General features: G+C 44.9%; 1 protein-coding gene across 6 annotated transcripts in view; it reads left to right on the top strand.

The window, feature by feature from the left end:
* Positions 1 to 23,028, top strand: part of SEMA5A (semaphorin 5A) — a 629,987-nt gene that overhangs the window by 599,069 nt on the left and 7,890 nt on the right. For 5 of the 6 annotated variants that reach the window (XM_059724459.1, XM_059724455.1, XM_059724457.1 and 2 more), the window contains 4 exons: positions 3,332 to 3,502; positions 8,187 to 8,342; positions 18,417 to 18,464; positions 22,754 to 22,965. In XM_059724459.1, the coding sequence (XP_059580442.1) occupies positions 3,332 to 3,502; positions 8,187 to 8,342; positions 18,417 to 18,464; positions 22,754 to 22,965 (587 nt within the window). The remainder of the gene's footprint in view (positions 1 to 3,331; positions 3,503 to 8,186; positions 8,343 to 18,416; positions 18,465 to 22,753; positions 22,966 to 23,028) is intronic. The other variant, XM_059724460.1, reaches the window with a different exon arrangement.

Below are 23,028 nucleotides of genomic sequence, written 5' to 3'. Positions count from 1 at the left end.
AGCAAAGAGATTTTTACACATGCTAATGACTCTCACTAAAGAGCAATTAATCACCGCAGGAATGCTCTAGTAAACTACCTGCTTACCTGACATAATACCCTGAATATGCAGTGCATATAAGGGCCTTGTAACACAGGACACTTGGAATATGTTTTATTTAGGTGGTAGCAAGCATTCCCATGTTGTATTAAAAGTTAGAACATCATCTCAATAGTCACACAGAAATCTTTACTATGATCTTGAACAGGACCTCCAGCTCACTGATTGTTGGTCTCAGCCCTGGCACCACACCAGGACCATTTCAAAATCTCACCTCTTCCCCATATTTGCAGCTTGTAAAAACCATGTTTGCAATGTACTGGAGCCAATTCAGGACTCTGGTGAGGTCCTGGGGCTGGGACTGACAGGCACTGCACTGGGGTTTGAGACTGGTGCTGTCCCCAGTAGGGCTGTGCGAAGCGTTGGGTGCTGATTTGATTCAGAGGAGATTCAGCCCGATTCGGTGGCCAAATCTCTGAATTAGAATTGGATCAGGACCAATTAAAAGGTCCAAATCGATTTGAAGCTCTCTGAATCAATTCGGAAAAGATTCAGAGAGCTTTGGCGATTCGGGCAGTCCTGGCTGGCTGCAGGAGGGAGCTGGACCTGGATTCCATGCTGGTAAGTAGAGGGCGGGGGGGGGGGAACCATAGGGGGACCCCTGCCAGGCCCCAGCCTCTGCCTGCTCCCCGAGCCCCCGCTGAGAGCCCTGACCCCCTACCCCCATGGCTGCCCCACCCGGCCCCAGCTCCAAAAAGAGCCCCCACTCACTGGCTGCTGCCTGGCAGGGGGGCAATCCCTGCTGCTCCCCACTGCCCCACACTGTGTGGGGGGCTCTGTCACGAGGCCCCCAACCCCCCCTGCTATCCCAGCCCCCCAGCCTGACGTAGCTCCAGCCCTTTAAGAAAAAAAGAAACAAAAAAACCCCCAGAATCACCAGCTCCTGCAGCAGCATTGGGGCTTCTGGGGCTTGTCTAGAGTCCCCCACATAGCATGGGGCAGTGGTGGGCAGCAGGGATTGTCCCCCTCCCGGCAGCACCTGGAGAGTTGGGGGGGGCTTGGGGTTTTTTTTCTGAAAGGGCCAGAGCTGGGCCAGGCAGGGCAGCCATAAGGTTGGGGGGCGGGGGGGCAGAGGTCGGGGGGCTCATGGAAGAGCCACCCACGTGGCATGGGGCACTGGTGGGCAGAAGGATCACCCCCAGCCCAGCAGCACCCGGTGAGTGGGGTCTTTTGTTTTTTCGAATTGCTGGGAGCTGGGGCGGGCAGGACAGCCATTGAGAGCAAGCAGGGGTTGTGGCCTGTGTGACTCAGAGATTCAGCTGATTTGGCAGCAGCCAAATCTCCTAATCAGATTTGGCTGAATTGATTCGGGACAGTGATGTGAATACTAGCTGCTTCACACAGGGCTAGTCCACAGGACTGGAATTGACAATCAGCTAATTGTGGGCCCCAGCCCCTGGACTGCAGATCGCTTTCATTGTCTGTGTGGAGCAGTTGGAGGATAGAAGAACACATGCTACCTAACACAATATGGAGATACTCCTTGCATGAAAAGTGCTAATTTAGCTATGATATGATCACACCACATATTTTACTCCTTGAACTCATGGAGGCTCACATTTTAAGTGCAGTTAACATGTCCTGAGTATAATGTGCAACAAGGTCCTAAGACTGCATTCATAGCTGCACATGTAGATATTGGTATCCAAATCGTAAGATCTTCTGGGCTCATTTCTGAGCTATTAAATGTTTTCAGTGAAATCATTCAGTTTAACTTGCTGGATGCACATAATATGTAATATTCAATCTAAGCAAAATGACCTGTCCATGGTATTTTTTTTCAAAATGCTACAATGCCTTTATTTGGCAGAAGATTGAAGGATTGTTATTTCTTGGACAAGTGCATTGTAGTACATAACTTTAAAAGTATATGTATATTTTTCAAATTCAGAAGCTCCTATTATCATCGCAGATTATTATATTCTAGCATTTCAGGAAACTTGTGGAAATGATTTTATACCCTTGAAATGCTCTTTAATGTCATGGAAAAAGAAAGGCTCAAAAAGAGTAATTATAGAGAACTGTATAAATAGTCCAGAGCTTTCAAATGATAATCAGTTATGTCACTGAACAATGGATTAAGAAATGTATTAACATGAGTGAACCATTAAGAGAAATTATGTACAACAACATATAGTCTGCAGTCTTCACTATACTTAGAGTGGGAAAACTTGGGAATGCTGTAGTGTGTTTAATTACTTGTACATGGTGAATGTTCACCTCCTGTATGACTGAAGACTAAGAATTCTGTAAGAAGTTTCTAAGCCAAGTTGGTTCTAAAAGCAAAGTAACTGAGTTAAACAAAGCTTTATTGGCAAATTGCTATATTCTTCATAGGCTCAGCCTTGAGTATTGGTTTAATTATACTGAAACTGCTCCAAGATGGGTGTTTCCAAACCTGGGACAGTCCATCTAGTGGGCAGTATCAAGGCCTTGAATGCTGGAGAACCCAGGACAGTAGGCCCATGAACCCAAGCTGCAAAGAAGACAGGCAGGCGAGTCTGTAGATGAGGCAGGCATTTATTAAACACCTGCATCCGGAGCTGCCTGGCATGCATGGCTCCATTGAAAATCAGTCTGTGTTCTGGAGGAGCTCTCTGTGGAACATTTAGATTTCAGTGAATCAGAACATTTTAATAAATTGTGGGATTCTTTTCTGACCAACTCTGATTTAAAACCTAAAACCAAATATCCTAATGGTAACTACCAGCATATTTCTGCTAAAACTCAAGATGAGCTAAAATTGGATCTTTTTATCTTTATCTTCTCCAACTCTAGTGGTTTGGGTAAAATGGGATTCAGATCCAGATCGACCCTGATTTGGCTTGGAAACAAAAACCAGGCTCTTCAGCCCTTCTCTCCCTAATATCAGCCTAGGATTTTCTTTTACAGCTGTGTGTTTACTCTCCTTTTAGGCTTTCTATACTTCTACTTTTCAGTCTTTCATATTTTTCTCCACTTGCAAAGAAAAAAAAAGACAGAGGAAACTTTTGTCCTTGGTTAAATATCATACTTTGGTTTTATAATCCTGGCTGCATTAGACAGTACAATATATTCTGGGATTTAAAAGCTCTAAAGTTACTCTCATAGCTGGATGCCATGCATGTCCTTTGCCAAAAATTGTCTAAAAAACTCCTATGTGCTATGGATCAGACTCACAAAGCATGAACAGGATAGGTTGATTTAAGTTGTTCACCCATACAGGAATTTTATACTTTCTGTTTCTTTTCAGTTGATGGAGGTTGGTCTTGTTGGTCATCATGGTCAAAGTGCTCTGCAACTTGTGGAGGTGGACATTATATGCGAACTCGTTCATGCACAAACCCAGCCCCAGCCTATGGAGGGGATATCTGCCTTGGACTCCACACTGAAGAAGCACTTTGCAACACGCAAACCTGCCCAGGTATGGCAAATCCATTCAGTGCCTCTTTCCTTTCACTATGCCACACAATAGGCCTGATATAATCCAGTCTGTTCAGTTTAGTACATTACCATTTTATCAACATGCTAAACATTGATGGGAAAATTATTTCTACCCTTTGGTATGTGTACCATCGGCTCCCAATGAATTCCCTGTGAATGTACATATAAATCTGTGGGTTTAGCCCATAGATCAGTCTCTAAAAAAAATCTCATCATGTTACATTGGGACTATTAATTTAATTATTAGGTCAGCGTCTGGAAAGACACTTAATTACAGCACCCTAGTAGAACTCCCCAGTTATAATACAAGAATAGGCATGGCCAATAAGCTTTCTTAGGCAACATACTCCTCAGGTGAAAGTCATTGTAACACAAGACTTCAGTGAAGTTTCCTATATCTACCACTTAAGGACCTGGCACTCGATCTTCCTGAAAAACTACAACACCCCCCCCCCCCCCACACACACACACACCCACCCACCCACCCACCAGCACATGCCCCTGCCCACACACCCCACACTCCAGAGAGCAGGGGCATGTAATTCCAATCTCTCCCACTTCTCCCACTCCTGAATACTGCTCCCTGCCTGCCGACCACCCTATAGGGAGTTTTGCAAGAAGGGGACAAAGTGCACTGCAGCCTCCTTTCCCGATTACAAGAATGCTATCCTTTGTAAAATGCTTTCCTAGATTGCAGGAACTGGAGTACAGAGTCTGCATCTTTTTTTTATGTATTTGTACAACATTTAGTGTAATGAAGCCCCTGTACACTATTGCAGTCAGCAGCAGGAGCTATTAGATCATGGCATTTACTTTAATTCTGATTACCCCTTGAGCATTACCAAGTTAACCTAGATATTTGAAAAACAAGGAAAACTATAAATGTAAATGATAAAAATGCGAATAAAAAAAGAACAGAAATAGAAAGTAAAAAATGTTAAGTTGTGGTCTTTGAGGCTAGAAGTGTGCTAGCTTTCATAGCTAATAGAAGAAAAGGGAATGCTGTAGCTAGTATTCACATCTGCCTAGTGCTGACTCCCCTGGCTGTAGGCATCCTTTTCCATTGGATCAGTCATAAATAGGCTTCAGCACAAGTGGGGAAACCAAGGCTTGAACTCACTTCTGGAGCTGCTGTGACAGGCCACAACCAACCTGCCACTGCACTCCTTGAAATAACATAAATGATAAATGTCAGGGTAGATAAACAACTGAGAAAATTTTTTTTCTTTCTGTTTTTCTGTCTGTCTTTCTTGCTGGTTTATTGCTTACATTCAATAGTGTCTGTTCTTGATCATCAGAGAAATAAATGTCTGCTAGCAAGTGTGCTGTTCCATTGCATTAGCTGCTTCACTGAGGGGGCTGTTATATTTTATCACACATGCTTACTTCTCATGTGAGGGCACAAGGCCCAAGTGTATGAATTTACACATGGTATTACCCATACCAAACTGCAATTACAGTTAATTTCCTTTTCTGAGAACAGTGCGTCTCACAGCCAAATAGAATAGCACTTACTTTGTCAAAATTACAGTGAACTTAACTCCCCACTTCGGCTTTTTAAAAAAAGGGAAAGAGAACTCAGTTGACGATTTGATTCCTCAAGTGGGTTGGAGTATATTTGTACATAAAAATTAGCACAGCAGCCTCAGATCCTTAAGGCATTTCTAGAAAGGTCAGAACTGTCATGTTCATTGTGCTGTCTCCAGTATTATAGTACTTTCTCCTGTAGTGCTGTTATTGTTAAGGGTCTGTCAGCATTTACATTAGAAATGCCAATTTTCAGGCATTTATAACTTATGTTCCTTAGATGATTTTGACCTGAATGTTAACCCAGCACCATTTTCCCAAACAAAAAGCATTTATTTTCTGTGTGAATGCCTTTTTAAAGGCTTAAAACATCAGAGAATGAAACACTCACATGTTTCTGGGACTTTGTTAATATTCTGCTCTCAGCAGAACTAATAAGTCTGTCCATAGCATCAGACTATGGTGGCTACAATGACTCTGTTAGGGTTTGGCAATTATTTGGGCCTACGGGCCATATAGGGAGTTTTGGGGAGTTGTGAGCTGGGTCAAAACTGCCCTCCACCCCCAGCAACAGCTCACGAAACCTCCCTAGGCGGGGGGTGGCAGGGAGGAAGCTGGTGTGGGCAGCTTCAGCTTCCAGCCCACCCTTCTACCCTGAGGAGGGGCTCGGGCAGATGCCCCAATCCTCAGCATGAACCTGCCAACGATGTCCACAGCTGATTCCGGCACTCGCCCAATGCTGCTTCCAGTACATGGACCGGGAGCTGCTGTGTAAGCAGAGGGGACATGCTGTAGGTGTGGGACAGTTGGGAGGGGGAGAGGAGGCAGAAGAAGGTGGCCTTGCCCATAATAAACAGCAGCAGCTGGTGCTGGGAAAAAGCAGGACCCAGCAGTGGGTGTGGTTGCCACTGCTGGAGCCCTCATGGCTGTGGCCAGCAGGAGCCATCACAGGGGCTGCTTTGTGGCTTCTACCTGCTGCCACCGCCACACACCACCTTGCTATGCCCCAGCCTGCAGGACAGTGGCAGCAGCAATGGGAAGGAGCCACGGGGAAGCCCCAGCACAGGTTCCAGGTGACTGTAGCCAGAAGGGCCTTGGCAGCAATGAGCGCACCTGGCACTGGATCCTGCTTTTGCCTGGCACTAAGCACTGGCTGCTGCTGTGTATCGTGGGCAGGCCACCTCTCTCTGTCTCTGTCTCCCCCTTCCTTTTCCTGCCCCTCAGCTTTCCCACACCTACAGCACATCCCTGCAGCTTACACCAGGTCCCAGCCTGCATGCCAGAAGCAGTGCCAGGCAAGTGCCAGCATCAGCTGTGGATGCTGTCTGCAGGTTCTCACTGGGGATCAGGACCTCCACCCATATCTGCAAGTGACACTGCTGTATCAGCTGCCATCCCAGGCAGTCGTCCCGATCCCTAGTGGGAACTTACAGACAGCATCCACAGTAAAGCCAGCGCACGCCGGTGGGGTGGTAGCTGGTGTAAGCTGTGGATGGGGCTGAGACGTCTTACACAGTGCAGCTGCTTGAGAGGCCTGCTCCCTATGGGACAGGTCTTATGACTTTACAGCCAGTGACCTACAGGCTGGATAAAATCAGTTGGTGGGACAGGTCATATTTTGCCTGTCCCTGCTCTAAGTGGAAATGGAGAAATCTATTTCTGGTTCTGGAGGTCTGTGGAGCATCTTGGACTGCCATTCTCATTTTGCTCCCTGAAAGTTGGTTGCTTTAATACGACCAAATCCTTAAGGCTCAGGAGTACATGTTTATATTGCCATGCAGATCATGCCTTTTTACTACTACAAGGTTTATAAACATATAGTCTAAAAATATATATTGTTAGAAATCTGTTGGTTTTACAGGGTTGAGGATCTTTTTGTTTTAGACTGTGGAACAGAAGCTGGTAAATATAAGCAGTATATGTTAGAGATGTGCAAAGTATGCACCATAAAAACTAAAGCTACGTGAGATTACCTGGTTTCAGATTCTTCTAATATATTATTTGATATATATCTAAAATCACTCATAATAAAACTTTCACAACACTTGCAAAATAGCCAGAATTTATTGTAAATGTACTTGGATCCAATTTCTAGAAGACTTGAACTGATTTATAATTTTGTTTTGCCAGACATGAAATTTGTGGGTTGTCTTAGTTTTGACACAAAACTATTTGACACTCAATAGCAAAATCTGAGTTTGGGGTCAATTAAGTCAAACCAGATGCACAAAGCACAATTCAGGTGTAAACCCAGGAAGATTATCGCTGAAGAAAATGAAACAAATGAGTTTTACAGAGCTCTGTCTACTACCATAGATGAAACCTCAAAAAAATCAGTGAAGGCAGGGCTCACACTTGTCATGTAAGAAAGATGTGAGCTGGGTAGATTCACAGCATCTCATATAGATCAGATAACTGCACTTAATTTAAGAGCGATATTCTGAGATCACACAGAGATGGCATGGTGTGAGAATAAAAATCCCTTCAATAAAATTATATAGGCAGTGGAACAAAGCGAAAGAAGCAACAGAGATTGGTAATGAACCAAACCCGATAAAGAGAAACAACCTGGAGATAAGATCTGAGATATAAGAAAATGCTTTATGATTTCAGGAGGGAAGAACAAGGACAGAATAAAAAGAAGGTGTCTGTAAGAGACTGCAACTTTGTATTTAAAAAATACTCCACATCAGACACAGAACCCGTATTTGTACAGCTCTCCACTGCTACTAGTCACATATGCAAATTAACAAATTGTCATTGCCTTGCAGAGTTGTGGTAAGCTTCCTGTTAGGTAGCCACACTTTCTCTCGAGCTCAGTGGAGGGACCAGTAACATCCATCAGGATATACACTCAGACACAGAGAAATCAAAATAATAATAGTCCCATGACAAATACACCAACCCACTGCACATTTACACTGCTAGTCTCTAAATTTCAAAAGGAAGATAACGCATTTTCTGTGGTGTCTGCCACATGGCTCCGATCTTCATCTGAACTAAAATGGCACTGTGTCACTAAAGTGGTTCACTTGCTGCCTCTAGAATGTCCTGATCTAGAGAGTAATTCTTTGCTCTGGTTTCACGCAGATCTAACCCTGATATTCACTGTTTCTCTCCCTTTTTGACTGCTGCAGACAGCTGGTCCGACTGGTCTGAGTGGTCTGATTGTGACTCATCTGGAATCCAGTTCCGTGTTCGTCAGTGTATTATTTTATTTCCTGTGGGCAACCAGTGTTCTGGGAATGCCACCGAGAGTCGAGCTTGCATTTTTGATTCCAACTTCATACCAGGTAAGACAAAAGTCCTTCGTAAAGACTAAGTAGATCGGCTCCCAGAATTTCAGAGATGAGCCCTAGCATTCCCCTCTGCTTCAGAGAGCAGAGGGAGCTAAATCCCAGAAATGATGGAAACTGCCTGGTGCAAACATGTAGATGGGGAAGGCAGGTGTACAGTTTGTTTCTCACCGCCTCACAGACACTCCTTCACCACTTGTAAGCCATGTGGTCTTACTCATGCCTGCAAACTTCACCACAACCGGCTGCCTCATACTCTACATTTGTGGGTTTGCCATCATGTCCCTTTTATAGCGGTTACCACTTTACAAGAATACTGCAGTCCTGTATGCACAATAAGCATGACCAGCTGCTCAATGTCCAGGCAGACACAGCCTCTTGCTTTTATACTTCTGCCCTGTATTGGCAACTGTTCAGAGGTCTGAAAAGGTCTCTTCCCACCCAGGGCAACTCACAGACATCATCCGTCTTTAGAAAGATAGATTACAGTGGCCCACATCCTCCAGGAAGTAGACATAGTCTACATCCCATCCAGCACTTAACAGATAATAATTAATAATAATGCCACGTGCATCTCACTCAGGAAAACTTTCTGGGATATCTGAGTCCATTTGCGGGCTGCTGAATTTCCCATATATTCAGTAAATGCAGTCACTGCAGATCTTATGCCAGTTGGTTCACATCTTCTTGGCAGTGCTACTACAGCAATAATAAGAAGAGAGGTCATATTCATAGAAAGTGGCTTTACATTGATTTGACATCCTGGCCTGCTAAAACCCTCATGGAAAAGTCTTAAAGTTCTTAATAAAGATGAAACCAGTAGAGTTCTGTAGACATTAAAGAAGATTCTGTATGTCTTATATGATTGCATTAAATAGAAACATAATCCTTAGGTGGTGCAAATGCAGCATTTTTCTCTGCCTCAATAGAGACCTGCCTCCGATCTCATTGAAATTCATGTCAAAGTACCTATTGGCCACATTCAAACAAGCCAGGATATTAAATACATGGGAATATAGGTGGATTTAAGGCTTCTGTACAACTTCCAAATTCTGAGTCCTGGGTCTCTCAGAGGCTTCAAAAAGTTATTCTGTAGACCTCTCCCTTAAGGAAATTGGCTGAACTATTGTTATATAAACTTCTATAACTTCTATAGCTTCCTAAACTTTAATTTATTGCTGCTCCAGAATGAGTAGTGAGGTTTCCACTCATTCACTCTGCTTACATTTCATCAGCTCATAGTCAAGCAATGGAGAATGGGTAACATCAGGGATCCTGGTTTTCTCTGTTTAAAAATCCCAGATTCTCTGATTAAAACCCCTCAAATCCATGTTTTTCTTGCAATTAAAATGAAACACCACTATATGTATAGGTATCAGTTGAACATAATGTTTTATTGATAGATTTACAATTTTAAAGAAATTTGGAAGCTTACTGCTGCCTCAGTCATTATAATAAATTATAGATACCTATATATATATTGCTGTTTGATTTTGTGGGGTTTTTTAATCATAGAAAATCAGAGCTCCACCTACCCACTTTGTTCACCAGGATGTGGGTCCAGCTGCCACTGTCCCTGCAGCTGCTTTGTGGTGCTGAGCAGCCTTAATATGCTGGTGCCCTGTCATTGCCCCTCACTTCCAAACTGCAGCCCTCCCTTCCCTTCTGATGCCCCTCACTCCCAACCCACAGCCCCCCAACTCCCCAACCCTGCTGGTATACCTCACCCCTGACCCACAGCCCCCAGGTCCCACTCCCCCAGCCCTGCCGGGGGGGACCCCAGCTGCCAGGGCTACGTGGCCCAAAAGCTGCAGCCAGTGTGGAGTGTCGAGCCTTCCCCTAAGGCGGCACAGCCAGAGCAAAGCTGAGCAGAGCCCATGGTGGGCAGGGATGGACGTGGGCTGTCTGCTGAGGGCTTAGGGCTCCGTGCCCTGCTGTCTGGCTCCCGGGGCCTCTACGGCCCAGTGGGCAGGACCCAGCACAGGAAAATGGAGTGGGGCTGGGAGGCTTTGTGCCACTGCTGCTGGTGCTGGGACCCCTGCACCAGCCCTGCTGCCATAGCAAGGTGCCCCCTGCCCACCCAGCAGCCTCAGGGGGCACAACTCCATGCCACCATTGCCCCTGCTACTGCCAGGTGGCCAAGGGACACTTTGCCATGGTGATGCAGCTAGTGTGGGGGCCGTGGCACTGAGCCACTCTCCTGCCCTCCCATGCTGGTTCCCACCCTCTGGTCTGTGAAAGCCCCCAGTAGGAGTGTGGCAGGGCAGGGAGCTGCACGCACAAATCTGGGGGAGCTGCTGGGTGGGGAATGAGTCCCCCCAGCATCCCCCAGACAAGCCTCCCATGGCTCTCTTCCACTCCCCTAGCCCGGCCCCGCAGCTGTGCATTCCCACCCTAGCAAGCAGCACCCCCAGCCCCAGCTCCAGCCACCAACACTGCCCCATTGTTTCCCTCACCATGGCTGCCTCAATCTGCTCCCAATGCATCACCTATGCCCCCTCCTTGACTTACCTATAGGCAACTAGGGGAACTGCTCTCCACTGCTGTCTGCCTGCATTGCTGGCCATGTGCATGTGTGTGCCCCCTGCATCCCACTCCTTCCAGCCTCAAGCAGCCCCTTGCAGGCTGGTACTGGGCCAGCCTGCAAGGGGAAACCTGTGATTTCCTGTGCTTTTCTCCTTAAAAGGAGAAAATCCAGCTTCCAGGGCTGTGACCCAATAGCTGCTGTGTCCAGAATGGAGCATGTGCCCCCGTCAAGAGAAAATCTATGATTTTCTCCTTTAAAGGAGAAAATCCGCTTTTTTTCCACAGCAAATGGAAAACCCAGATCCCTTGTAACAAACGAGACACTTCACACAGGCCTCTAAGACCTTCATGTCGCTCCCTTTTGTTCCTGCCAGCTTTGTGGGCATTGTGTAATGTAAGCAGACATTGCTCCTCTAACCAAGCCTTGAAAAATTGTCATGAAGCTGGAATTTTGCCATTCCCCACCCCCAGTAGGTCTCCCCTGCATGTGTTTTGGCAACTTCTTAGCTGTGCACAACTCTCTACTGGTTCAAATCTGAAAAACTCCATTGACCTTCACGGAGTCATGCTGATTTCTGCCAGCTAGAAATTTTGCTACTTGATACAAAAACGTTCTGTGTACCCTTTTCATTCTGTTTAATTTAATGTCTGCATTTCTGACTACATTAGCTACCTAAGAGAACCGGTTTGGTGTTTGATTATTTCAGAACTTGGAGGATATCAGAATACATGCTCCTCCTGTTTGCTTGACTCGAGTGTATAAAATATCAGTACAATAGTAGTGTATATGGAAATCTTTTCATGTGGTCCCCTGCTCTTTGAATAATACCGTCTTAGAACATTAAATACCTTTGGCTTTGCCGCAGGTCCTTAACTCCCACATGATCATTAAATACCTGACAAGACAATCAGGTCACATATTATTCTTAGCATCTATGGAAAGTCACTGCTGCACTATTTTTTTTATCACTGCTGTCTTTTAATCCACAAAACAACATGGGTGGCCACATCACATTGCTATTAGCAATATTCTTTGTCTCTGTATACATAAAAAGGCAGTAGTCTATCCACAGAAAAAAAAGAAATGTCATATTCCTTTGTCATTTCAAATTTAATTATGTTTGCTCAGTAAGCAACTCTTTTCCTTGCGACTTAAAATAAATGCAGTACAGCTCTATGATGAGACCGACAAGTTTAAACAATGTTTGTTTTTATAACTGGTGTGCAGTGAGTAGGAATAAATTTGAATCCAATAACAGTTTTGTTTTTCATCCAAAACAAATGAAAAATCAGCATGAGAAGGAGCACTCCCATCTAACGTGGTTTTTTTCATCTTGCCGAGAGTTTCAAACAACGTAGCAACATTCAGATGCTACGAGTGCCCAGCTGATCATATTTAAAATACATGTGGTCTTGTGAAAAGCACTTTAAAATGATTGAAATGAGGAATGCTCAGTTAATAAGCTGTTTTATTATGTTGCTGAAATTTCTTCCTAAAACAGCTTTCTGATCCCCATCCTATTCCCCTTCAGACCATGTCATCTTTCTGGACTGCATTGGACTGTTCTTTGTTAATCTTGCAGCTCACTGCCCCTCATCTATCAAGTCAAGTGTATGATACCCCACCTCTTTCATTCAGTATTCCCCTTCACCTCATGTCTGCCCTGTTCTCTAATTGTAATCCACCTCACCTTTGCTCAGCCAATTATGCAAGTTGTTTTCCTCTCCCTTCATCTCCTTTTTTCCTCTCTCCTTTTCTCAGCACTTCTTCAGTACAATTTCCTATGCCTGGCATAACCTCCTCTCATCATTCAGCCCCCAAATAATGACCCACCTCAACATTACATCATCTCCATCCTCTGAGTTTCCCAATGCAATTTTGGCTGCTTTTCTTCTGGATGATTAACTGCCTGAGGCAGGGATTACCAGTGTCTTGTCCAGACAGACTGCACTCTCAGCACCTAACAAACAATAATAATAATATTTTGTCTGGACTGGTAATTTTTCCTTTTGAAATCTGCCAGGGTTGATTTCACAACTGAATGAAGATGAAAAAGTATGGTTCAATTTAATTAAATGGTTTGAGGCCTGTTGGATTTGCAAAAGTCACTAATCTTTGTTTCACATCTAGTAACACAATATATACTTCAGCATAAAACCAGCCTGGAGCACAGACTTAATTTGAAAGCCAGGTCATTAGTGTATCCATTATTCTCTTTTTCTCCACTACCAGCCTTTCCTTGATGTTTCTGAGAAGTCCTTACCACCACCCCAAATACCTGTCAAAACTACACTGGTATCTACTTCATTTAGCCTCTAAATACAAGAGGTCAGATTTGAATCCGATTCTTAGGCATGTAAGGGCCAGGTTCTAGTCCATCTCTTAGGTGTACAAGTAGATTTAGGCATTTTAGTACAATCCTATTTCACCCTGCTAAAATCTGAGAAACAGTTAATGCAAAATATGGTTTGGTCTTCCTCCTCACTGCTTTTCTGTGACTTGATCTTAAGGGTCAGAGGGTAGTGGGTTGTAAAAATAGATGCATTTGTGGATTTCCAGGGAGTATAGCAGGGTGGAATAGAATTGCACTTACATGCCTTAGATGCCCGACTGGTGGGATAGAATCTGTCCCAAAGAGTGCAGACTTTTAACTCTCCTTATAAAAAAAATATCAAGTCTTTTGCATTCTTTCTGGGAGAGAACTGTCTCTTCAATTGGTCTTTTAAAAGTCTTTTAATATTCAGAGGCATACCTGGCCACTTCTTTGTCAGAAGTGGCACATAGGGCAGTCTCAATGACTAGGCTGCCAGTGGCAGTGGCAGCCAGGTTGTTAGTGCAGCAGCTGTTGTTTTTGTGCCCCACTAACTCAGTGCCTGCAGCCCTAGTCACCCCTCCTTAGCTACCCTACTGCTAATGTGCATGTTAATTGAAGCTTTCGACAACTGACTTTAGATGTCAATCTCCTGCTCCCACACAGTAGAATAAGTCACCCCACCAGGGCCAACCATCTGTACAGACATCAGTATTTAAAGCAAAGTGTGGAGTGGCCCTGATTGTTTGGTGAGCAACATTAGAGGACTGTTTTGCAACTGTTCCCCAGTATAGTTGCCTAAATAGTAACAGCAAGGCTCAGAATATTCAGCAGGTTGTTTGGATTGCCTTAGCTTCTGGATTTCTCAAGACCTATGCCAAAGCTGTTGAGGTCTGCCCCTTTCCTTTGCCTAATGTTTTTTCCTCTATTTTATTCATCTTCTGTCTGTTAATCTCGACTTCGCCTTATCCAGCCTTTCCTTTCCCCCATGTCCTCAGGCCTCTTTTCTGTTCCTGTTCTCGTCTCATTGAAATTCTACACACTTCCTGACTGATCTCTCCAAGCCTTTCCTCAGCTGCAGCCATACCCTACTACCATAATTGTGTTTGCTTCTTTTCTCACCACTTGCTTTTTCCTCTTTGTTGCTTCTTTCTTTCGATACTATCAAGCTGTTTCTTCTCTTTTCTGAAGTAATCCAATGTTTTCTGAAGTGACTTTCAAAATATCAGCATGATGGTCCATCTTTTCTTAGCAGCCTGTCTTCATTTTGTATGCTGCTTGGGCTAACATTTGAAAATCTAGGTCCATTGACATCAGTGGAGGCTTAGCCATTGACTTCTTCAGAGCCTAGGCTTGCAGAATATTTAAGAGATGGAGAACACACAGAGTTTTAGATGGAAACTCATCAATTAGAGATTGTGGACAGCTACTGAGGAACCAGCCATGACTTGTGATAGCAAGAAAGTTGTGGGAAACTTCTATGAATGGTTATGGAAGCAGTAGTTTAAGATGCTTGCTTAGAGCTATCACAATTCCAATCTTTTCAAAAACAGCAAAGATACAGACTCAGTAGCATAACTGATGGTCTGGTGACTGGGGCAGGAGCCCTAGTCAACACCTTGATGGAGGACCACAAAAATAAAGTCCACCACAGTGGTGGCTGGATGCACTGCCACAGTCAGCACCACATCAGCCTGGCATTGCCCCATGCATCACAGCTGTTCTATTATACTTCTGTACTATAGATTGATTTAGAAGTAAAATTTTGTTAGTCTGGAACTAAGGTTCAAGAAGTTGATGGTCTTCATTAATGAAAAGATACAAAACTCATCTGAACTGGAATTACCAGGAGTCATACATAGATTCATAGATTCATAAATTCATAGATGTTAGGGTCGGAAGGGACCTCAATAGATCATCGAGTCTGACCCCCTGCATAGGCAGGAAAGAGTGCTGGGTTTAGATGACCCCAGCTAGATGCCTATCTAACCTCCTCTTGAAGACCCCCAGGGTAGGGGAGAGCACCACCTCCCTTGGGAGCCCATTCCAGACCTTGGCCACTCGAACTGTGAAGAAGTTCTTCCTAATGTCCAGTCTGAATCTGCTCTCTGCTAGCTTATGGCCATTATTTCTTGTAACCCCCAGGGGCACCTTGGTGAGTAAAGCCTCACCAATTCCCTTCTGTGCCCCCGTGATGAACTTATAGGCAGCCACAAGGTCGCCTCTCAACCTTCTCTTGCGGAGGCTGAAGAGTTCCAGGAGCCCCAGTCTCTCCTCATAGGGCTTGGCCTGCAAGCCCTTAACCATACAAGTGGCCCTTCTCTGGACCCTCTCCAGGTTATCTACATCCCTCTTGAAGTGCGGTGCCCAAAATTGCATGCAGTACTCCAACTGCGGTCTGACCAGCGCCCGATAGAGGGGGAGTATCACCTCCTTGGTTCTGTTCGTCATGCATCTGCTGATGCACAATAAAGTGCCATTAGCTTTTCTGATGACTTCGTCACACTGGCGACTCATGTTCATCTTGGAGTCCACTAGGACTCCAAGATCCTTTTCCGCTTCCGTGCCTCCAAGCAGGTCATTTCCTAGGCAATAGGTATGCTGGACATTTTTTCTCCCTAGGTACAGCACTTTGCATTTCTCCTTGTTGAATTGCATTCTGTTGTTTTCCGCCCATATGTCCAACCTGTCCAGATCTGCTTGTAGTTGTTCCCTGCCCTCCGGCGTGTCCACCTCTCCCCACAGTTTTGTGTCATCCGCAAACTTGGACAGAGTACACTTCACTCCCTCATCCAAGTCGCTGATGAAGACATTGAAGAGTATCGGTCCAAGGACCGAGCCCTGAGGGACCCCACTGCCCACACCCTTCCAGGTTGATACCGACCCATCCACTGCGACTCTCTGGGTATGACCCTCTAGCCAATTCGCCACCCACCGGACTGTGTAGTCATCCAAGTCACAGTCTCTTAACTTGTTCACCAGTATGGGGTGGGATACCGTATCAAAGGCCTTCCTGAAGTCTAAGTAAATGACGTCAACCCCTACTCCTGTGTCCAAGTGTTTTGTAACCTGGTCATAAAAAGAGACTAGATTAGTCAGGCATGATCTACCTGCTACGAACCCATGCTGGTTTCCCCTCAGCATAATTTTTCTTGCCGGGCTCTCGCAAATGTGAGCCTTGATAATTTTTTCAAAGACTTTACCTAAGATGGAGGTGAGACTGACTGGCCTATAGTTGCCTGGGTCCTCCTTCCTCCCCCTCTTGAAAATGGGGACCACATTAGCCCTTTTCCAGTCCTCCGGGACGTGACCCGTGTGCCATGAGTGTTCAAATATTCCCGCCAGTGGCTCTGCAATGACGTCAGCCAGTGCCTTCAGTACCCTCAGATGGTGCTCATCCGGGCCTGCCGACTTAAACTCATCCAGTTCCTCCAAGTGCCTCTGCACCATCTCAGGGTCTACGCATGGCAGTCTGGCACCCTGCTGCTGCCTCTCTACAACCCCAGTGAGAGCCTTATCTTGCCCCTCGCTTAGGAACACTGAGGGAAAGAACTCATTGAGGAGTTCAGCCTTGTCCCCCCTGTCCATCACCAATTGCTTCTGCCCATTTAGTAGAGGTCCTATTCCACCCTGGGCCTTCCTTTTACTCCCTATATATCTAAAGAACAATTTTTTGTTACCCTTAACTTGGGATGCCATCCTCAGCTCCATGGTAGCTTTGGCCTGTCTAACTGCCTCCCTACAAGCGTGAGCTTGTAATCTTTAGTAATCTCTCCCCATTTCCACTTTTTATATGCCCCCCTTTTAGCCTGTAGACTGCTCTGGATTTCTCTGGTCAGCCAAGGAAGCTTCTTGGCCCCTTTCCCCCTTTTTCCCCGCATCGGGATCGTCTCCCTCTGTGCCCGAAGGATCATTTCCTTAAGGCACAGCCGCCCTTCCTGGGCTCCCATCTCTTCAAAACTCCTACTCTGCAGTGCGTCCATGACTAAACGCCTGAGTTCATTGAAATCAGCTTTCCTAAAGTCTAGCACTTTCACCCTACTACTTACCTTACCCGCTTAACGTCTTATGGTGAATTCTATTATTTGGTGATCACTGTCCCCCAGGTGACCACCGATCTGTAGGTCTCCTACCATGTCATCCCCCATTGCCAATACCAGGTCCAGTAAGGCATTCCCCGTAGTGGGACCATGTACCTCCTGCGTCAGATGGAGGTCCTGTACACAGGATAGGAACCTGCATGAACAGTGGGACTTTGCTGTCTGTGTCTCCCAGCAGATGTCTGGGTAGTTTAGGTCCTCCCATGACTACCACCTCCCTAGTTTTTATGGTCTCTGAGAGCTGCCTCAGGAGCCCCAAATCTAGTTCTTCCCCTTGGTGTGGGGGTCTGTAGCAGACCCCTACCACCAAATCCCTTTCTCTTTGACCTCCATGTAACCTAACCCATAATCCTTCTACTTTCTCCTCCTTCGATTCTGTTTTGATAAGGGTCGATGTATATCACTCATTTACATAGAGTGCCACCCCTCCCCCTCTCTTCGCCACTCTATCCTTTCTGTACAGCTTATAACCCTCAATGTGTACCGCGCAGTCGTGGGAAGAATCCCACCAGGTTTCTGTTAGCCCTACTAAGTCACAGGTGTTTTCTACAAGCAGGAGTGCTAGTTCATCCTGCTTGCTCCCCATGCTCCTAGCATTAGTGTATAGGCACTTGAGGCCTGTGACTGGTGCCTTTGTTGCCCCCCAGCTCTGATGCCCGAAGGGCCCCTTATTGCTTACCTGCTTATTGCTTACCTGTGCTTTACTGCTGTACTAAATTCCAACCCTAATTCCACCTCGAATTCCATTTCTACAACCCTGGACACAATTCCAACCCTAAACATGGTCATGAACTCTCTCTTATTTTCCCCATTCAAAAATTTACCACTTTTTTCCAACACATTTTTCCCTGAAAATATAAAAATTATCCTGTGCAATATCTGCCATTTGCTTACTTCCAGAGATATTTGCAGCAAAAATGAAAAGTGTGTGTGTGTGTGTGTGTGTGTGTGTGAACTTGGAGGGAGGGTTTTCTTTATCCAGCTCTAACATGCAGTAACAATCTTTTCATCCTGATCCAGTCGTGGAAGAGTAGTAAGAATATGCATTAAAAATCTCAGCCTCAATTAACAAATCTGGCAATTGCCTGTAATATTTTCTCTCTGTGGTATAATTGCCTCCTTTGTTTTTCTAGAAATATCAGTAGCAAGATCCAGCAGCATAGAAGAAAAACGTTGTGGTGGTAAGTTTTTCTTTTCTGCTGTTGTAGAAACCTTACCTGTGATTTAAAAGTTGAATTATCAATTCCCCTTCTTCTCCATTTGTTCCACCTCTTGCTTTCTTTCATTTTAGTCTGCTTTCTAAATATCATATCCTCATTAATTAAACTTGCCAAGAAAGATTGTAGCTATTAGAGGCTTCCTTATTAAACAGCTGGCTTCCACTGTCTACCTTTGAGACAACAGCATATGTTACCAGAGGGACTTATTTACTTCTTCTTCCCCAAGGCAATCACCCTTCCTTCCTCAGAAGAAAGCCCTATTATAAGCCAGTTATATATAGGTCAAAAACCTGGAAAGTCACTGGACCAGTCCAGGATGATAATTTTGCCATCCCCCTCCATAACTTGAGATGCAAAGGAACAGCAGCGAGTCAGCCTACTAATCAGTCCATTTAGTGCCTCAAACTGTATCTCCAGCTCATTATCAGGCTGGCTTCCAAAACTGAATCAGATACAAAACCCATTCTAGATTACCCCAGAGCCAGTAAAACAGGTCCCAAAACAGGAAGGAAATCTTGCTGAAAAGAGCTACAAATGAAATAATACATAATAACTACACTTATTTTGGACCTGGCCACATTAAAAGTTCTGGCTTGTTGTAGCACTCTTGTGTACAGCAAGAAGCAGTTTTTCATCCAAGTAAAGGGAATGAGTTCACTAAGGAAATATGAAGGCACCAGTGAGTACAATAGGTTGTATTCTAGGTTTTACTCTGCACAGATTATGTTCTGGCTTTCTCCTTTCCTCCCATGATTTAGAAATGTTTTTACCAACCTTCAGATTTGGGGGAATCTTGACATACATCCACAGGTCTAACATACCTTGATGGCCAGGTTACTTGCCTTAATCCACTCATTTTGGGCAAATGAGCACTGATTTAGGTACCTGCCAAAACCAGGACCTGCATCCAATACCCCTTTCCATGATTCAGTAACATACATCTGGTGCCCAGTTTTCAGTTTAGACACTAAAATCCTTCATTTGGGCACCACTAGTCAGATTCTGTTTTACCTATTAGTAGGAACTTACTGAAATAGTGATTTGGTGGATTTCACGGAAATCGCAAAATCAGGTGATCTCTGCAAAATCCATGGGGAATAAAAAACAAAAAAGACAAAAAAAACTTCCTAAAAATAAAATGCTGGCTCCCAGTGAAACCAACGATACAGCCTGGCATGTATGGGGCTGCTGGCATGAAGGTGATCAGGCAAGATTGCTGCTGCCTCTGCCCCTCACCACTGATTGTCTGAGAGGGCTGCCTGTCATACGGCTCTGACCCTCTCCACCAATTAGCAGCGAGGGGTGAGGCCATGTGATGGACAGCCTTCTCAGTAAACCAGCAACGAGGGGCGGGACCATATCATGGACAGTCCTCTCCACCAATCAGTGGTGGGGGGAGGGCCATGCCTCCTCTAGCCAATCAGAAGCATAGGTGGGGGCCACCACAATAAGCCTGCAAAAATGGTGGCCTGCCCGGCAATCTGCCCTCGAAATCGGCTGGCCGCCTCCTTGAGTTGGGTAGACCCCTATGTATTAGGCATGTAATTAGACTTAGGCACCTAACAGTGATTCAGTTCATTCCTGCTTAAGTCCCTGAAAATCTGTTAATACAAGATATGGGTGAGTTGTCCTCCTCCTCACTGGCTTTTTGTGACTCAGTCTCAAGGTTTAGATAATGGGATATTAGAAAAGTAGATGCATTCAAGGGTTTGGGGGACATATGCAGGATGGAATAGAGTTGCACATACTAGGTGCCTAAATCCACAGAGGTTCCCAATAGGTAAAATAGAATCTGTCCCTAAATAACCCAGGTGCCAGTTTAGGCAAGCAATAAACTGAGCCCTGAGGTTTCAGAGTTCTGATCTTTGGGCAGAGCACTATTACAGTCTATATGCCCACATGCAGGGCTGGTGCACCCTATCCTGTGGAACCTGTGACCACAGGGGGCTCCACAGCCAAGGGGCCCCCTGCAGCTGTGAACACTGCAAATCAGTGCTGTAGCAAGGGGGGGGGAGGGAGGTGGGGCGGGCGGTTGCCACAACTCCACATTGCCGCTACTGCTTTCATGTCTGGCCGCTCGCCACACCCCCGTTGCCGCTGATGCTGGCTTCTTCAGCTGCTCTCAAGCCAATCCCCTCCCCCCCACCCCACCACCACCACTGCAGGCTTCTTCTCATCAGGGAGCCCCAAAACTATATCTTGAAGGGGGCCCCCAAAAATTGTGGGCAGCCCCTGCCCACATGGAACTTATCTTGCCACTTAGTTTGCAATTCTGTTACTTGCTAGTGTACATATATAGGCACCCATGTAGTTACTGATCACATATACTAGTCTGTGATGGTATATGGCTGTCAGAGCCTAAGTCTGCAGGGAAAGGACCCTCTTATAATTCAACCAAACAGCCTGCTGGTTAGTGCACTCACTTGGGAAGTGGAAGACTGAGGTTTTAGGCTTCTCTTATTCAGAATAAATTTGGATCTTCTTCATCTCTTCAGCTTCAACTTCCCAGGATAGTGTTCTAACCACCGGGAATTGTACCTTATACAGTGCCCTCTCTGGCACTTCTTTTGAAACGGAGCCACTGCCTTTGTATTTAATAGCCATTGGATAAAATGGATGGAGAAGTCTTTGCGCCATTGGGAGCAAGGATCCAGGCTAAAACTCAGAATCCAATCGCATTTTAGTGAGTTACACATCCTCTAGCTTGCCTTTTTTTTCCTGGCTCTACATCCTTATCTTGGCTAGCCAAGAGGCTAGCTTCAGGAGAAGGGCAGAAGAAAGGAAGGGATAGTGCTTTTAATCTGTGAAGCAGTGTTTAGAGTGCTATTCAAGGAAACCCTGTCAGAGTGATGGGATTTAAGGCTAGAACCAGGATTTCCTGCTTTCTGTATGAGCACCCTAACTACTCAGTTGTTGGATTCAAAACATGGCAGTGTCCTCCCTCGTTCCTCTAGTGCCTAACACCTGCTAGTCCTGGGTCTCTGTCGTGTAGAATTTCCTGGCTTACACCTGCCCAGCATATGTGTGTACATAGCTGTCTGGCCAGTGTGTAGCCAACTGCACATGTCAGGATCCATGTGGATGCTGACACAACCACAGTGCATAGGTAATAGAATTGTATATTGTGTGTAAAAAAAATACCACTTGGGCAACTGGAAAGTTGCCATTTGGGCATGTAAAATGTAATGTGAAATTGAATTCTGTCCTTTTGAGATCCCTTTTTTCACCACACCAGCATAGCTACATCTTTGAGAAGATAGTGCAAAACAATGCAATTGAGTTTCCTCTGAGTGCCATGTTCTGGTATGGGCCTATTATATCCCATCTCTCAAAATGTTAGCTCCCTCCTAGATTTTGAAATGGCAGCCAGGCAGCCAGCTTGCTCCCCAGTTTTATATCTTAGATAAGAAAGTACCTATCACAAGAGCTCACCATACCTTTTAGGAGCTGAACAAGAGGAAAGGTCCCTGCTCTTTGTGCTGCAGTATATGCTTCATCTTTAGCTTTCAGGCTGAGATGCTCCATAGTAAATGCAAGTTTGAGAGATCCCTGTTTTCCTTATAGTGCTAATCCCTTGCCCTATCCCTTAAAAAATTAGGCAGGTCATGAAATGTAATAGCTTTGCTAGTGAGTGTAGAGAAGCAAGAGGATGGAAAGACCAACAGGCCATTGCTTCCTGGGAGAAGCACCAAGTAAAGAAAGCACCCAGGGTTTGCTTGTAATGGATATGAGTGGTTACACCCCATCCACCACACCTCATTTTTAAATATAACAGAGAGAGTTAGAGAAACAACTTATAATTTAATGTAATAAAACATAAGCTAGTATAGATAGTATGTCATCTTTAAAATATTACATGAATTGTCACATTATTTATGTATTTAATACAAATCAGATGCTTTGTAGTACAATTTACAGAACTAAATTCAGGTGATATTTTCAAGGCTCCTAGCTAAATACAATTTAATTCACTCCCTTAGGTTCCTTTGGAAGGTCTCAATCTTAACACCTCTAGAGAGAAGTGACAATTTAAGACACTGAAAGTCTCTCTAGGGACAGGAGATGCATTTGGCATTACAAGGAAAAGTCTTCTGAGTCATGATATTTTCTAAGAAATACATGATCATTCCCTGAGATACTCTGTTCTCTTCTAGACCAAGTCACCTGTTTTCTTTTCTCATTTTAAAGTTTGTAAGCTTTTATTGGGGGTGCTTTAAAGCTAATACTGTCTTATGAAATCCACCTTGCAGAATTCAACATGTTCCATATGATCGCAGTGGGGCTGAGTAGCTCTATACTCGGTTGCCTTCTTACACTCCTTGTTTACACATATTGCCAGCGATATCAGCAACAATCCCATGATGCAACTGTCATCCATCCGGTATCACCAGCTCCTCTTAATACCAGCATCACTAACCATATCAATAAGCTGGACAAGTATGATTCTGTAGAAGCCATCAAGGTGAGAAAAAGAGAGAGGTCACTGTAATGTGTAAACTGTATGATTGCATAAAGTGGAATTCCG

This window comes from Alligator mississippiensis, chromosome 3 (assembly GCF_030867095.1).
Source record: "Alligator mississippiensis isolate rAllMis1 chromosome 3, rAllMis1, whole genome shotgun sequence".
NCBI classification, from domain to species: Eukaryota; Metazoa; Chordata; order Crocodylia; family Alligatoridae; genus Alligator; species Alligator mississippiensis.
Note: the sequence above shows the minus strand (reverse complement) of the source record. Positions and strands in the feature narration are given on the sequence as shown.